The sequence below is a fragment of the Bos grunniens genome, chromosome 9, assembly GCF_055505025.1.
Source record: "Bos grunniens cultivar Pamir isolate PY7600 chromosome 9, Bosgru_T2T1.0, whole genome shotgun sequence".
Classification (NCBI taxonomy): domain Eukaryota; kingdom Metazoa; phylum Chordata; class Mammalia; order Artiodactyla; family Bovidae; genus Bos; species Bos grunniens.
This window is the reverse complement of record NC_141173.1, coordinates 39,919,095-39,936,084: the sequence shown is the minus strand read 5'-3', so window position 1 is coordinate 39,936,084 and position 16,990 is coordinate 39,919,095. Positions and strand designations below refer to the sequence as shown.

The window sequence follows — 16,990 nt, the reverse complement described above, 5'->3', positions numbered from 1 at the left end:
CATTAAGACAATTTTGAAGCTATTCAGAGATCTGCCCCTGATATATACCCATACTTACAAAGCAACAGTAATTAGAACAGTATGATATTAACATGGGAGAACACAACTGAGGTTGGGGAATTCAGTGAAAACAATTTTTTTTCCAATAAATGTGTTGGAACAACTAGCTCTTTATACCTAGAAAAAACAGATACAGTAAGATCCTTACTATGTACACAAGTAAAATGCAGGACGAATTGAAGACCTACATGTGGAAAACCAACTGTAAGCACACATAAACCTTAAGGATGAAAATTTTCATTACAGCGGGATAGGAAATAACTTGTAAATCAGGTACCAAAACCAAACAGTAAAGGAAAAAAATTCTTAAATATAATGCTAGAAAGACATACAAAACACTCTTTTTAAAAAAGGGAAGAAAATGGGAAAAAAGACCAAAAATAAAGTTCAAGTCTGCTGCTGCTGCTGCTAAGTCACTTCAGTCGTGTCCGACTCCATGTGACCCCAGAGATGGCAGCCCACCAGGCTCCACCATCCCTGCGATTCTCCCGACAAGAACACTGGAGCGCGTTGCCATTTCCTTCTCCAATGCATGAAAGTGAAAAGTGAAAGTGAAGTCGCTCAGAAAATATCTCTACAATAAATATAACTAACAAGGGCTTGATATCTAGAAAATACAAGGAATTTCTACACATTAGTAAGAAATGTACATTAGTAAGAAAACGATTGATGCAATAGAAAATAAGCAAAGAACATGAATAAGCAATTCTCAGATAGAAAGACCCAAATGCTTATAAATACCAGTAATCAGGAAATGCAGATTCTGAAGAATGAGAATGGCAAAAAATGTTTGCATCTCACACTATCAAATATTGTTGAGGATGTAGGGAAGTAAAAGCTCTAACATTCTGTGGGAATATAAACTTAGGTATAATCATTTCATAGAGCAATTCTGTAATAAAATGTGATAGTTTTATTGTTAACATACCTCAAAATCTGAAAAACTGAGCACTAAAATGGAGCTTATAAGGAAAATTAAACGGTAAGACAAAATTTATGCAACTCTGTAACGAGAATACTAACAAAATCAATAATTGGTACCCCAGGAAATAAACTGCTCAGTCAGGCAGGCAGCTCAGTGTGGCTGGAAGCTGTCATAGTAGATATTAAAAATGCACAGGAAATAGTAGTATGGAAATTCTGGGTACATTTTGATTAGGATGGGGCTAGAAGATGCTAAGACAAAGCAAATCAAAGTAGAGCTCTGATCCAAAAGGCTGCCATTAAAGTACTTGGGAGAGGGTGTAACTTGCTCTGAGTCAGAGGGCACAACGCCAAGATGCAACTCTTAGGGAAGGAGGAAGCCCTAGGTGGCTGTAGGTGCTCATTTCTAGCTGCTTTTTAATACAGTCAAGAGTGCCTCTGCTGCCCATGCAGCAGTGAAAAGAGGGCTTTTCCTTTCCTGCTGAAGGTTGGTAATTCTACTCCTGCTATTCTGACTCCCCTGCCTAGAAAAACTGTATGCATAAAAAACAACTTCTGAATAAAACTTTCATTACACTCTTAACTACCAACCATGTAAAAACTAACTTCATTATAGAAACCCTGACAGAATAGATGCTATCTAAGGCAGAGTTTCAGAGATGGCAATGGCACCCCACTCCAGTACTCTTGCCTGGAAAATCCCATGGATGGAGGAGCCTGGTGGGCTGCAGTCCATGGGGTCGCTAAGAGTCGAACACGACTGAGTGACTTCACTTTCACTTTTTCACTTTCATGCATTGGAGAAGGAAATGGCAACCCACTCCAGTGTTCTTGCCTGGAGAATCCCAGGGGCAGGAGAGCCTGGTGGGCTGACGTCTATGGGGTCACGCAGAGTTGGACACGACTGAAGTGACTTAACAGTAACAGCAAGGTAAGAGTTTAATAATACATATACCCTAAGACTTGGCAAATTATACTTTTATATGTTTTCTGTAGAGAAACTCCTGCACATGGCCACAAGGTGACAGATGTGACACTGCTAACCATAGTGCAAAAGTGAAAACCATCTAAGAGTTGTAGAGAATCAAATAAACTTGTTTAGTCTTACAAAAGAATGCTAATCAGCAGCTAAAATGAGTGACCTACAAACATGTAAGAAAGAGAACAGATTTCAAAGTTATTACTGCTGACACAAAAGATACTCAACATCATTATTAGTGAGGGAAATGATAATTAAACCATAATTAGATGCCATTTCACACATACTAGGATGGCTATATAAAAAAAGACAGATAATAACAAGTGTTAGTGAGAATGTAAGGTCTCTGGAACCCTCATATACTGCTGATGGGAATTTAAAAGTGCAGCACCTAGGAAAACAGTTTGGCCATTTATTAAAAATTAAACACAAATTTATCAAATGACCCAGCAATTCTCTTCCTTGATATCCACTCAAGAAAAATGAAAATATATATCCACACAAAGACATAAACGTTCAGAACAGCATTATTCTTAAGGGCCCAAAAGTGAAAAGAACTCAAATATTCATCACCTAATGAATGAATCAATAAAATATATTGGTACAAGGCAATAATACTATTAGGCGATAAAACAGAATGAAATACTGATAGAGATCTACAGTATGGAAAAAAACGAAAAATATTATGCTAAGTAAAAAAGTACAAAAGATCACATATTTTATGACTTCATTTACATGATTTACCCAGGAAAGATAAATCTTGAGAGACAAGAAAACAGCTTAGTGGTTACTTAGGGTTGGAGTCTTTTGAGGTGAAGGAACTGTTCTAAAACTGAATTATGGAGATGTTAGTACAACTCTGTAAATTTACCATAAATTACTGGATTATATACACTTGAAATGAGTGAATTTTATGTCATGTAAATTATACCTCAATTAAATAGTTAAAAAATATAATGTTGAATGGAAAATGCAAATTGCTTAATCTATGCTAAGAAGGACACCATTTATGTAAAATTTAAAACCTAAAATAATAGTATTTGTTGTGGACATACTTATGTAAGAACACATAAAATCATACATGGTTTAACAATATGTATCAACTTTAGAATGATGCTTACCTTTAGAGATTAAGAAAAGGTAAAGGAATGAGAGAGGTTTTTGCTACATCAATGATATTTAGTTCTTAGGGAAAAAAATGAGCTAACTCAACTAAATACTAATATCTCAGTGCTAGATACACAGGATGTATATAATGGTATTTTCTGTATGTTTGCAGGAAAACCCTTACCTTTGCTCAACTCTGAATCTTTGTGGACTTCTACCATATTAGCTGGTGTACACGGAAGAATTTCATGAGACAGAACCTCAGAGTGCAATGTTAATTCAGCAGAGAACTCCTGGGATCCATCGCTGTAGTCCACAGATCCTGATAATGTTCTGCTTAATTAAAACACATCCTTTATAAAAAACTACATAACAAAGCAATAAAATTAGTTCTGAGATCTATAATAAATAACCACTTACACAGAAAAATTGTTCTCTTTGAGAATTTCCTGAAGTCTCTTCTGAAATTTTTTTTCACTTTCTGTTGCTGGCACAAACCTGCGATCTTTGAATTTTAAAAGTTCATTAAAAAATGTAGACAGCAAACGAATGAAATAGTTACCTTTTTCCTAGAGTACCTTTTTAAAATGGTAGCAATTTCCTATATTTGACACATATAACACCACCTAAAAACAGTCCTATTACATAAATCAAACAAAAAGGAAATGGTTGTTACTGAAGCTATAAAATTAAGCACTTAAAGTCATTTCAAGATTAAGTTCTATAAATTAAAAACAAAAACATTATTTTCTATCTAAAAATGTTATCATACACCATGAACCTAGAAATTTTTCCTTTATAAAATATTTCTATTTTAAAAGGCATAAAAGGCATTCAAAATTTATCAAAGGATTTTTAGTGTCCATGAGATTATAACACAAATTTTAATTGGACTTCAGTGTATGCTTACTACTGTATTCCTTTTAAACTGTCTTCTCTTCTTTTACTTTTATTTAATAATTTGTTGTATCCATGGCATTTAAAAAATTTCTTCCAATTCTTTTTGAATGTATCAAAGTTTAGTAACAAATCAAATGAGTATTTTCTTCAGAGATGTACAAGTTAATCAAAGTCAGAATTTATGACATACCCAGAGAAATAATTTGGGGACAGAATTTCATGGGTTACATTTTCAAAGCTTAATGGACTAAACAGTGTTTCTAAGTTGGGATTCATGCTTTTCTGTAAGTATTCTATAGCTCATTCGGAAATGCCAAGGTTAAAACACACTAGAGAATGAAAAAGGAGAAAAGGATAGAATGAAAACCAAGGCCAACGAAGATGTCAATTTCTTATGAGAGACAATGAGTGACACTTTCGATGTGAAGAATAATGAGAATAGGAAGAAAAATATGTAGAGAATTTAAATGTAGTTTGAAAAGCAAAATCTAATGTCAAGGTAAAAATTCAATGGCTTGTACTTTTTCATTAAAATATCCAGCTAAAAAAGTATCATCAGAGTATTATTAGGCTTGTACCTTGTGATTCAGGTTGACTTATTTGAGAAGTTTCATTTCTATTTCTTCGCCGTTGCTTTTCATCTTCCCATATGGCCTGTAGACCAGGGTTTCCACCAATTTGAGCTGTAATCACAATAATACTTCAATACAACAAGGGTCAAAGTGAAAATTACTTGCTTAAAAAAAAGAGAAATCCATACATTAAAAAAAAATAAATGTTGCCCTTAAGAAAAACAATTACCTACTTTGTGTAATAAAATAAATTATCCCAACCTACATTTACTATATTACTCCCTTTTTAGTTTCCTTACTAGTTCCCTAAAACCCCAGCAAGAGAATAAGATTCAAACATTTGATGATAGTCAACAGACCCAAAAGTCCCCTCCCTGGTACATAATCTGAAATAAAAAAACTAGCAGGCAGAGCATAGTAAATTCTTTTATAATGGCTAATTTATTTATTTAGTGTCACACTTACTTTATGTTTATACAAACAAACTCATATGAATGAAGCATAAATGAAAAATGACTATCTCATCAGGGAACAGGAAAAAAAATCTTCATAATATTTTACATTTTCCTTTAATTTCACTTCCCTAGTGATATTTTCTTCCATACTTTTTCCATTCTTTGGTCATGGATTTTTAAAAATAAAAATATACACTAAGAATAACTGTGTATATACCTTCAATGTCCAACCGATTTAAGATATCAGCAGCTACAGCATCCACTTCTAATTCACAAGTACTCTGTGGTTCAACACCTTCCAGTATTAAAGAGCTGTATTAAAGAAGTATCAAAAGACACAATAATTACGTAAGAGAACATTTTCTTAAGATTTTTCTTAAATGATTTTTCATGTTTAAGGGGTAACCAGAAAGCCAGTGATATTTATCAATTGATAACTCTACAGAGATCTTTTTGGGATCATTTTACATACTTTGGTTCATTATATTTTATATAAAAGGAATGTACAGGGCTTCCCTGGTAGCTCAGTGGTAAAGAATCTGCCTGCGGAGACACGAGTTCAATCTCTGCTCTGGGAAGATCCCACATGCTGTGGGGCAACTAAGCCCGTGCACCACAACTACTGAGCCTGTGCTCTAGAGCCTGGGAGCCGCAACTGCTGAGCCCACACGCCCTAGAGCCTGTGCTCCTCAACAAGAGAAGCCACTGCAATGAGAAGCTGTAACTGGAGAGTAGCCCTAGCTGTCTGCAACTAGAGATAGCCCGTGAAACAACAATGACCCAGCACAGCCAAAAATAAACAATACATAAATACATAAAATTATATAAATATATAAAAGGGAATATACAATGTTTCAGCATGTGGGTCATATCCAGAGCGAGCTGGGTTAAGACAACAGAGAGACAAGAGAGGGGACTCATCAAAAACCATACACATATGCAATTACTTGCCCAGAGGCATCTATCTCGGCAATTATTAAAAGATGGCTTTTAAAAATTAAAAAGGATGGTTTTTAAAAATTAGGAAGAAATATATACCAAGAGTTGAGGGGAAATAAACATATTGAAAAGTGGGCAAGTGATATTGCTCTCTCTGCCTTCAACAACTACTACTGAGCTAGGGAATACTTTTAAAACTTTCCATAACATGACAACTGTAAAACCATCCATGTCCAGTATTGGGATCATAGCTAGGAAAAGAGGTGATACCATAAGGTCATGTTTTAAGAGAATTGTATTAACAAAACTCATTCTCCATTGTCCATACCTAAGAAATAAGTTTATTTTTAAAAATTTATTTTTTATTTGAAGGATAATTGCTTTACAGAAGTCTGTTGTTTTCTGTCAAACCTCCACATGAATCAGCCATAGGTATAAATTTTGATGGATCATAAGCAATTGTTAAAACAAAGAATTTTTATAATTTATCTGTACACACAGATAGATACAGATATACAGACACAACACACATATATCTTTCTACCACTGAGGAGGGACATTCGTCAAACTATCACAGTATATCCATCTCTCTAACTTTCAGAAAAAGTAATTCGCAATACAGCTTGTCTAATTTAACAAAATAAGTTATTCCATGAAATAAAGTATCAGATAAAATAGTTTTGGCCAATAGTTTTCTCCTTTATACTAAAATGTTTCAGAATTTTGAAAGAATTATATTATAAATTTCAAGGGTGAATTTTCCAGTAGATGATTTGTGACAAAGGGAGGAAATATTTAAAAATGCAATTTCACAGTAGAAACTTACAATTATTTCCTGCCCTTATTAAAAACTACTTCAGACATTCAGAATAGGAGGTGTTACTAGGGAAAGGATATTGTTGCCGTTCAGTGCTCACATCTGTCCGACTCTTGCGACCCCATGAACTGAAGCAAGCCAGGCTTCCCTACCCTTCACCCTCCCCTGTGAATGAGTTTGCTCAAACTCACTGAGTTGGTGATGCCATCCAACCATCTCGTCCTCTGTCACCCCTTTCTCCTCCTGCTCTTAATTTTTTCCCAGCATCAGGGTCTTTCCCAATGACTCGGCTCTTCCCATCAGGTGGTGAAAGTACTGGAGCTTCACCTTCAGCAGCAGTCCTTTCAATGAATATTCAGGGTTGATTTTCTTTAGGATTGACTGGTTTGACCTCCTTGCAGTCCAAGGGACTCTCAAGAGTCTTCTCACAGTTTGAAGGCATCAATTCTTCAGTGCTCAGCCTTTTTTATTGTCCAGCTGTCACATCCATACATGACTAAGCTTCCCTGGTGGCTCAGACGGTAAAGAATCTGCCTGAAATGTGGGAGACCTGGATTCGATTCCTAGGCTGGGAAGAACCTCTGGAGAAAGGCATGGCAACCCACTCCAGTATTCTTGCCTGGAGAACCCCCCTGGACAGAGGAACCTGGTGGGCTAGTCCATGGAGTCGCAAAGAGGTGGACACGACTGAGTAATGAAGCACACCATGTATGGATGGACCTTTGTAGGCGAAGTAATGTCTCTGTTTTTTAATACGCGTCTATGTTTGTCATTGCTTTTCTTCCAAGGAGCAAAAATCTTTTAATTTTATGGCTGCAGTCTCTGTCCACAGTGATTTTGGAGCCCAAGAAAATAAAGTCTGTCACTGTTTCCATTGCTTCCCCATTTATTTGCCATGAGGTGATGGGAATGAATGCTATTTGTTTATATAATGTTGAGTTTTAGGCCAGCTTTTTCACTCTCCTCTTTTACCTTCATCAAGAGGCTCTTTAATTCTTCTTCGCTTTCTGCCATAAAAGTGGTATCATATGCATATCTGATGTTATTGATATTTCTCCCCACAATCTTGATTTCAGCTTGTGCTTCATCCAGCCCAGCATTTCACATGATGTACTCTGTATATAAGTTAAATAAGCAGGGTGACAATATACAGCCTTGATGTGCTCCTTTCCCAATGTGGAACTAGTTCATTGTTCATGTCCGATTCTAACTGTTGCTTCTTGACCTGCATGAAGGTTTCACAGGAGGCAGGTCAGGTGGTCTGGTATTCCCATCTCTTTAAGAATTTTCCACAGTTTGTTGTAATCTACACAGTCAAAAGCTTTAGCGTAGTCAATGAAGCAAAAGTAGATGTTTTCCTGGAATTCTCTAGCTTTTTCTATCATTCAATGGATGTTGGCAATTTGATCTCTGGTTCCTCTGCCTTTTCTAAATCCAGCTTGAACATCTGGAAGTTCTTGGTTCACATACTGTTGAGACCTAGCTTGAAGGATTTTGAGCATTACTTTGCTATTATGTGAATTGCGTGCAATTGTGCAGTAGTTTGAACATTCTTTGGCATGGCCCTTCTTTAGGAATGGAATGAAAACTGACCTTTTCCAAACCTGTGGCCACTGCTGAGTTTTCCAAATTTGCTAGCATAGTGAGTGCAGCACTTTAACAGCATCATCTTTTAGGAAGTAGTTTTCAGAAATTAAAAAACTCCTTTCAGTAAATAGAAAAAAAACCTAGAGGGGTGGGATATGATGGGAGGTGGGCAGGAGGTTGAAGAGGGAGGGGACATATGTTTAACTATGGCTGATTCATGTTTATATGTGGAAGAGACCAAATACAATATTGTAAAGCAATAATTCTCCAATTAGAAATAATTTTTAAAAAACTAAAATAAATTTGAGCCTGCAAATATATGTAGGTCATTCATTTTAATTATGAAAGGTAGTTAAGCAATACAATGGTAATTAGGCAACTGTACCTCTCTGAATATTTCTATTCACAGCTTAACACAATATACCCACAAATTACAGTCACTGAGGGTAGAGCTCAGACATCTGTAATTTTAAAAAATCTCTTCAGATCATTCTGATGGGCAGCCAGGTTGAGATTACTGCAGTAGATTCGACCTTTGTGAATTCAACACCCTGGCAAATGACTGAAGGTCCATGATATGTAGTAATTTACAATGAGCCAGCAGGGCTTCCCTGGTGGCTCAGTGGAAAAGAACCCGCCTGCCAATGCAGGAGATGTGGGTTCAATCCCTGGGTCAGGAAAATCCCCTGGAGAAGGAAATGGCAACCCACACCAGTATTCTCACATGGGAAATCCCATGGACACAAGAGCCTCATGGGCTACAGTCCATAGGGTTGCAAGAGTTGGACACGACTTAGCAACACCACCACCACCACAGCAGGTAAGGTTAGTAGACTTGCAAACTCAGCACTTTCATCTCATTGAGTTTGTTGCTATTTGTTTCAGCCCTTGAAATAATATTGTGAAATTATTCAGATATTATTATCAATATTATTATTCAACATAATATTGTAAAATATTGTGAAATTGTGGAATTTCAGCCCTTGAAATTCCTTGTGAAGGAATATAAAACATTTTGGGTTTAAAAAAAAAAAAAAGGTACCCAGAGGAAGGTGCTCACATGGGGGTAAAAATGAGACTAAAAAAATTTAAGAGTACTGATTTGGCAAAAATGTTTATGACATTTTATTATTTGTATTTGATGAAATGATAGATTTTCATGTTTAATACAAGAAGCCTAAAAGTATGGGACAAAAATGTAGGTTGTAGCTAACCTACATTTATTATAAATTCTAGTTCTGAATACCTTGTCTAATTTCACTAGTTTACCATTTCATATCTTTGCTCTGTACTGTACTGTGCTCAGTCATTTCCAACTCTCTGTGACCCCATGGACTACAGCTCACCAGGTTCCTCTGTCCATGGGATTTTCCAGGCAAGAACTAGAGTGGGTTGTCATTTCCTTCTCCAGGGGATATTTCTAACCCAGGGATCGAACCTGTGTCTCCTGCACCAGCAGGCAGATTCTTTACCACCGAGCCACCAGGGAAGTTCATCTATGCTTTTAAAAGTAATAATTCAAATTTTTCATTATAATACACAGAGTTTCTTTAAACTAACTCCTAACCAGTGAAGCTTTACTATATAGTCTTATGACCTAACCAGAAAGATGCTTGCTGAAAAAGGCTTTCAATACAAATAAACCTTGATTTGAGTTGATTGTGCAAAAAACAACTTACGAAATTATAGAACTTTGAAAACCAAGGGATCTAGTGAGTAGGTCAAATCCCTGGGTTAAGCTTATTTGTTCCAATTTCAGAGAGATAGAGGAACTATATCACAGGTACAAAAACGAGACAGAAAACAGTCTGTTGGTCACTTTGTTCTGGATTAATTAGAACTTGAACTTGATGCATTAAATAACACTCTCTCTAAAATTAATACCAATTCAACACAATTATAAAAACAATTCTGCTGTATCTGAGGACTCTAGAAGTACATATGTATGTATACGTGTATGACTTTACCAAAAAGTCCTGACATTTGCTAACTGAATCCAGAGGTAAGGCAAGTCACTGTCCACTTGGAAGGTTTTGAAGTCTCATTCTGGCGTAATATTAGTTATAAATCAACATACTTCTATCATTATTTAATGAGAGTCTTAATGTCAGGTCTTAAAAAGCCAAAGCAATTCTATAATATGGAAATTCTGTGAAGAACATATTAGTATCTTAAACTATATAAATTAAGCTCTAAACAAATACACTTACGGCAGCTTATCTTCAACCAATTAATAAATTCACATTTTATCATTAAATAAAAAAAGTCATTTAACTGAATACTTCTACTTTGCATCCTTCATTAAAAAAAGAAAAAAGCAAAACAAAAAAAACAAAAAAAAAAACGCTTAAAACTTATCAGGTGACATATAAGTAGTGAAAAAGAAGACACCACAACACCCCATCAATACCAAAGAATCAAGAAAGCTTGGGCAACAACTTTTTGGTATAAAACAAAAATCCTCTACTTCTATGTAGATTAAGATATTATGATAATTTTTATAGGTACTGATTATATATCTACTTTATAGTAGGGAAATCTAAGCCTTTAGAATATCTTACCCTCTCCAAGAGTCTAATAAATACTAAATAGTCAAAAGAAATCACAAACTGTATTATTCACATACACTACAATAACCCACTTTTTTTCTCACAAATATTCAGAAATATTTAGGGGTTATTTTTATTAAAAATATTTTCCATTTAGGATTGATTGGTTTACCTATTGATTTAAATATTTATCCACTGTACCATGTAACATATGGGATCTTAGTTCCCTGACCAGGAATGGAACCCCCCTGCAGTGGAAGTTTGGAGTCTTAATCACTGGACAACCAGGGAAGTCCTGCTATTTAGGTTTTAAATTGCTTTTATATTACATGATTTTTACTTGACAAACTGTGTGTGTGTGTGTGCTTAGTCACTCAGTCATGTCTGACTTTTTGCGACCCCACGGACTGTAGTCCACCAGGTTCTACTGTCCACGGGATTCTCCACACAACAATACTGGAGTGCATAGCCATTCCCTTCTCCAGGGATCTACCTGACCCAGGGATTGAACTCAGGTCTCCTGCATTGCAGGTGGATTCTCTACTCTTTGAGCCACCAGGGAAGCCCACTTGACAAGTTGTAGGACGTGAATTTAGAATGTACAAACAAGATAGATATTGGAGAGAAATATAAAAACTTACATTCAGATTCCTTTTATTAATTAGGGAATAACTAGGTATATTTTCAACCTATTTTCACAGTTTATTTTTGAAATCTATGATCCATGTAACATACTAATGTTGAGATTTGCTTTTTTGATAAACTTACAAAGAAACAATTTTAAAATTAAATTATGCTAACCACTGATTTCTGAATAGAGTAGGACATATGTAACTAAGTTTTCTTTTCCTTTACAACATTAACTAACCTTGGTATTTCGCCTTCTTCCCACCGAAATAAAGTACCAGTAAGGGAATTTTTTCCTGGTAGCCGATCCTTGCAAGACCCAGTCAGATGCAATGGATCACCTAGAAATAAAGGCAAAAGTGTTAAGTTCCACTTTTAACTTGCATATAATTACTCTTTAGGTAAATTAGTATACAAACCACATGACTAGTTCCTAAAACTGTATCCTAAAAATTCATAAACGTACTGGAATGCATTTGCCCAGTGGAGAGTAAAGATTCCAAATGGAGAGGGGGGAAAAGTATCTGCAATATATGGATATGAAAGAGAAATGGCCACAATACTTTCATACCAGAATAAAAGTATGATACGTTTAAACACACCATAGTGATAGGTGTGCTTAAAACTTCATTTAAAAAAAAAAACAAGAATTTTTGTAGACTTTAATCTAAATTCCTAGGGTATTCTGTATGAGCCTCAACTAAAATTCTAGTGGAAACCAGGTTCCAGATAAAATTCAAAACATACTTTAAATACTAATCCTTGAATAAAAAGAAAACACATAATGCATTCCAAAAGTAATGGCAGTAACAGCGAGTGGAAAGCTGGGGCAAATGCAAATACAATTTGACCAGTAGTTGGAGAGAACTACGCTTTTGCTTAGTTATCCCAGATGCATAAACAGAGTCCAGGGGCCATGCTTTGGAAATGGTCTCTAAATGTTAGCAATCTTTTTGTGATTTCTTAAGAGGAATTTACATTTTCAGATAAACAAAGCTTGAATAAGGGCCAAAGAAAGAATCCCAACATAAAGTATTTTTTTAACTTCTCATTTTATATTGGAGGATATCTGATTAACAATTATGTGTGAGAAATACATTAAATTTGCAATCCTCTTCAACTAAATTTAATTCTTATTTGGTGAGCTTGATCACAAAATTATGTAATTAATTAGACTTACTATCTTTGCTGCTTTAACAAAACATGTATCAAACCATGTAAGTGGTTCCATCTACCTTCAGAAGTTTTTGAAGGCTTCGGTGTTATGCAACAAGACTATTTATATGAAATACTTTGTAAGTTGTAAATTACAAAACAGTTATTTTCTAATAAATGTATATGAATGAATAATCTACATGTTTACTAATTACCAAGTTACCTATCATAGTATTAAAAATCACACTTTACCTATACTTTTTGTATTATTTTATAAATGTATTTGTCATTCTTTTCAACTCTGGATGTTAAAAATGTAATATAAAGTCACGATGGAGAATAGTAAAAAATGCCTCTGATCTAAAAAATATTTACTCTAAGTACTTCTATATACTTCACCTTAATAATATTTCCATTTCACTTGACAACTGAATATATAACTGAATACTAAGACAAAATGGTATATGCATACATAATATTAAAATTTCTAAATATTTTTCACTTTTAAATTTACTTTCAAAAGACTATATTATAGACATTATCTTGTTTTACAAGATTAAAATATTAAGTTATGCATATTAACATATTTATAATAAGAAGTTTACTGTCCATTTAATATATCTGAGATAACATGATAAAATGTAATACAAAAAATAATTCACCTATTCTTTCCATTTCAGTATAATCTTTAATCTTTTTTGAACAAAACAAAAACATGAAGGTTTATTTAACAATGATAAATTAAAACACAAATTTTATTTCATCATACTTGAAATCTCTTTTAATTTTCCCCAAAGAAATTTCATAAATTTCTGCCTTCTAGTTGTCCCTTCCAATACTCACCTAACTAAAATAAATGGCTTACATACATTTGCTAATTAAGACTCTTCTCATCTTTTTCACCTATTGGAAACAAACATTTGTAAAAAGGACATCCTTTTCCTATAAATACCTCCTACACATTCTCTAAAACATTTTCCATTCCTCAGTCCTTCTTGTACTCCCAGCTATATTTGACACTGATAACCAACCTGCTGTTCCCCCAATAACCTTTTTACTTTGGAAGAATTTTAGATACAGAAACATTACAAGGATAGTACGGTTTCTGAATACTGCTTATCACATCCTTCCCATTGTTAACATTTTACATTACCACAGTATATCTATCAAAGAAACTGACATAGGTACATTCCTATTAACTACTATGCACTTTATTTAAATTTCACCAGTTTACCCAATACTGTCCATTTTCTGTTTCAGGGATCTAAAGTAGGATACCTCACTGTAGTTAGTTACCATGTGTTCCTAGTCTCCTCTGCTCTATTTCTCCGTCTTTCCTCATTTTTCATGACCTCAACAGTCTCGATTACTGGTTAGGTAACCTACAGAATGTCCTCCAATCCAGGTTTGTCGATGTTTTTCTTATGACTAGATTGTTATTATGAGTTTTCATGAAGAATGCCACAATGAGGTATTTTTATGAAGAATACCACGATGATCACATCATATGAGAGGGGACATGATATCCAAATAACACTATATCCAATGACTGGGACTGCTAACCATCAGTACTTGGTTAGGGTACATTTTTATGGATTTGATGACTGTAAAAAATCATACCACCATGCAAGTAACATGCAGAATAATTCATCCGAAAAGTTCCCCTATATATTTGTTTTGTAATCAATATTCCACTCTTCTCCAATTCTTGGCAACCACTAATATATTTTCCATTTCTATAGTTTCACCTTTACTAGAATGTTATATGAATAAAACCATACAATTTGTATATGTTCCTGGTTGCTCAGATGGTAAAAGCTGTCTGCAATGGAGGAGACCCAGGTTCAATCCCTGGGTGAGGAAGATCCCCTGGAGAAGGTAATAGCAACCCATTCCAGTATTCTTGCCTGGAGAATTCCATGCACAGAGGAGCCTGGTAAACTACAGTCCATGGAGTCACAAAGAGTCAGACACGACTAAGTGACTAACACATACGCATATACAACTTGTAGTCTTTTAGGTTTGGCTTTCACTTAGTAAATGAATTCAACTTTCATCAATGTTGTAGGAATCAATATTGTGATGTGTTTCACTGATAAACAGTATTTCACTGTATTGGTATATAATCATTTATCCATGGCCCCCACTAAGTGGACATCTTGGTTACTTTAGATTTTTAGCAATTATGAAATAAAGCCATTATAAACTTCTGCATACAGTTTTTGGGTGGACATAAGTTATTTTCTTCTTTGCATTGGGGTATAGCCAGTTGACAAACAATGTTGTGATAGTTTCAGGTGAACAGTGAAGGGACTCAGCCATACATATACATGTATCCATTCTCCCCTGAACTCCCCTCCCATACAGGCTGCCACATAACATTTAGGTGGATATAAGTTTTAAATCACTGGGTAAACATATAGAAGTGTAATTGCTCGGTCCTCAATATGCCAGCAAATTTGGAAAACTCAGCAGTGGCCACAGGACTGGAAAAGGTCAGTTTTCATTCCAATCCCAAAGAAAGGCAATGCCAAACAATGCTCAAACTACCACACAATTGCACTCATCTCACACACTAGTAAAGTAATGCTCAAAATTCTCCAAGCCAGGCTCCAGCAATATGTGAACCGTGAACTTCCTGATGTTCAAGCTGTTTTTAGAAAAGGCAGAGGAACCAGAGATCAAATTGCCAACATCCGCTGGATCATGGAAAAAGCAAGAGAGTTTCAGAAAAACATCTATTTCTGCTTTATTGACTATGCCAAAGCCTTTGACTGTGTGGATCACAATAAACTGTGGAAAATTCTTCAAACGATGGGAATACCAGACCACCTGATCTGCCTCTTGAGAAATTTGTATGCAGGTCAGGAAGCAACAGTTAGAACTGGACATGGAACAACAGACTGGTTCCAAATAGGAAAAGGAGTATGTCAAGGCTGTATATTGTCACCCTGCTTATTTAACTTATATGCAGAGTACATCATGAGAAACGCTGGGCTGGAAGAAACACAAACTGGAATCAAGATTGCCGGGACAAATATCAATAACCTCAGATATGCAGATGACACCACTCTTATGGCAGAAAGTGAAGAGGAACTCAAAAGCCTCTTGATGAAAGTGAAAGTGGAGAGTGAAAAAGTTGGCTTAAAGCTCAACATTCAGAAAACGAAGATCATGACATCCGGTCCCACCACTTCATGGGAAATAGATGGGGAAACAGTGGAAACAGTGTCAGACTTTATTTTTCTGGGCTCCAAAATCACTACAGATGGTGACTGCAGCCATGAAATTAAAAGACGCTTACTCCTTGGAAGGAAAGTTATGACCAACCTAGATAGCATATTCAAAAGCAGAGACATTACTTTGCCAACAAAGGTTCGTCTAGTCAAGGCTATGGTTTTTCCTGTGGTCATGTATGGATGTGAGAGTTGGACTGTGAAGAAGGCTGAGCGTCAAAGAATTGATGCTTTTGAACTGTGGTGTTGGAGAAGACTCTTGAGAGTCCCTTGGACTGCAGGGAGATCCAACCAGTCCATTCTGAAGGAGATCAGCCCTGGGATTTCTTTGGAAGGAATGCTGCTAAAGCTGAAACTCCAGTACTTTGGCCACCTCACTCGAAGAGTTGACTCATTGGAAAAGACTCTGATGCTGGGAGGGATTGGGGGCAGGAGGAGAAGGGGACGACAGAGGATGAGATGGCTGGATGGCATCACTGACTCGATGGACGTGAGTCTGAGTGAACTCCGGGAGTTGGTGATGGACAGGGAGGCCTGGCGTGCTGCGATTCATGGGGTCGCAAAGAGTCGGACACGACTGAGCGACTGATCTGATCTGATCTGATAGTAAGTCTATATTTTACATTACAAGAAATTGGCAAACTGTCTTCCAAAGTGACTGTACTATTTTGCCTTCCCAAAAGCAATGAATGAGAGTTGATGTTCCCATTCTTACCAGCATTTGTTTATTGCTAGTTTTTGGATATTACCCATTCTAATAATGTGTAATGGTAGTTCTTTGTGGTTTTAATACGTATTTCCCTTGGCACCCCACTCCAGTACTCTCTTGCCTGGAAGATCCCATGGACGGAGGAGCCTGGAAGGCCGCAGTCCATGGGGTTGCTAAGAGTCGGACACGACTGAGCGACTTCACTTTCACTTTTCACTTTCATGCATTGGAGAAGGCAATGGCAACCCACTCCAGTACTCTTGCCTGGAAGATCGCATGGATGGAGGAGCCTGGTAGGCTGCAGTCCATGAGGTCGCTAAGAGTCGGACACGACTGAGCGACTTCACTTCACTTTCCCTTAATGATATATAATG

The 16,990-nt window shown here is 36.0% G+C and overlaps 1 protein-coding gene across 17 annotated transcripts in view; it reads right to left on the bottom strand.

Annotated features, from left to right (window-relative positions):
* REV3L (REV3 like, DNA directed polymerase zeta catalytic subunit) overlaps window positions 1–16,990 on the bottom strand; it is a 177,994-nt gene that overhangs the window by 87,748 nt on the left and 73,256 nt on the right. For 10 of the 17 annotated variants that reach the window (XR_015132838.1, XM_086317268.1, XM_086317267.1 and 7 more), the window contains 5 exons: window positions 11,758–11,857; window positions 5,215–5,309; window positions 4,549–4,653; window positions 3,491–3,575; window positions 3,255–3,406 (listed from right to left, as the gene is read on the bottom strand). Coding sequence is in view for 16 of the 17 variants with exons in the window: in XM_086317268.1 (XP_086173394.1) it covers window positions 3,255–3,406; window positions 3,491–3,575; window positions 4,549–4,653; window positions 5,215–5,309; window positions 11,758–11,857 (537 nt within the window). In the remaining variant the exon portion in view is untranslated. The remainder of the gene's footprint in view (window positions 1–3,254; window positions 3,407–3,490; window positions 3,576–4,548; window positions 4,654–5,214; window positions 5,310–11,757; window positions 11,858–16,990) is intronic. The other 7 variants (XM_086317275.1, XM_086317272.1, XM_086317274.1 and 4 more) reach the window with 1 other exon arrangement.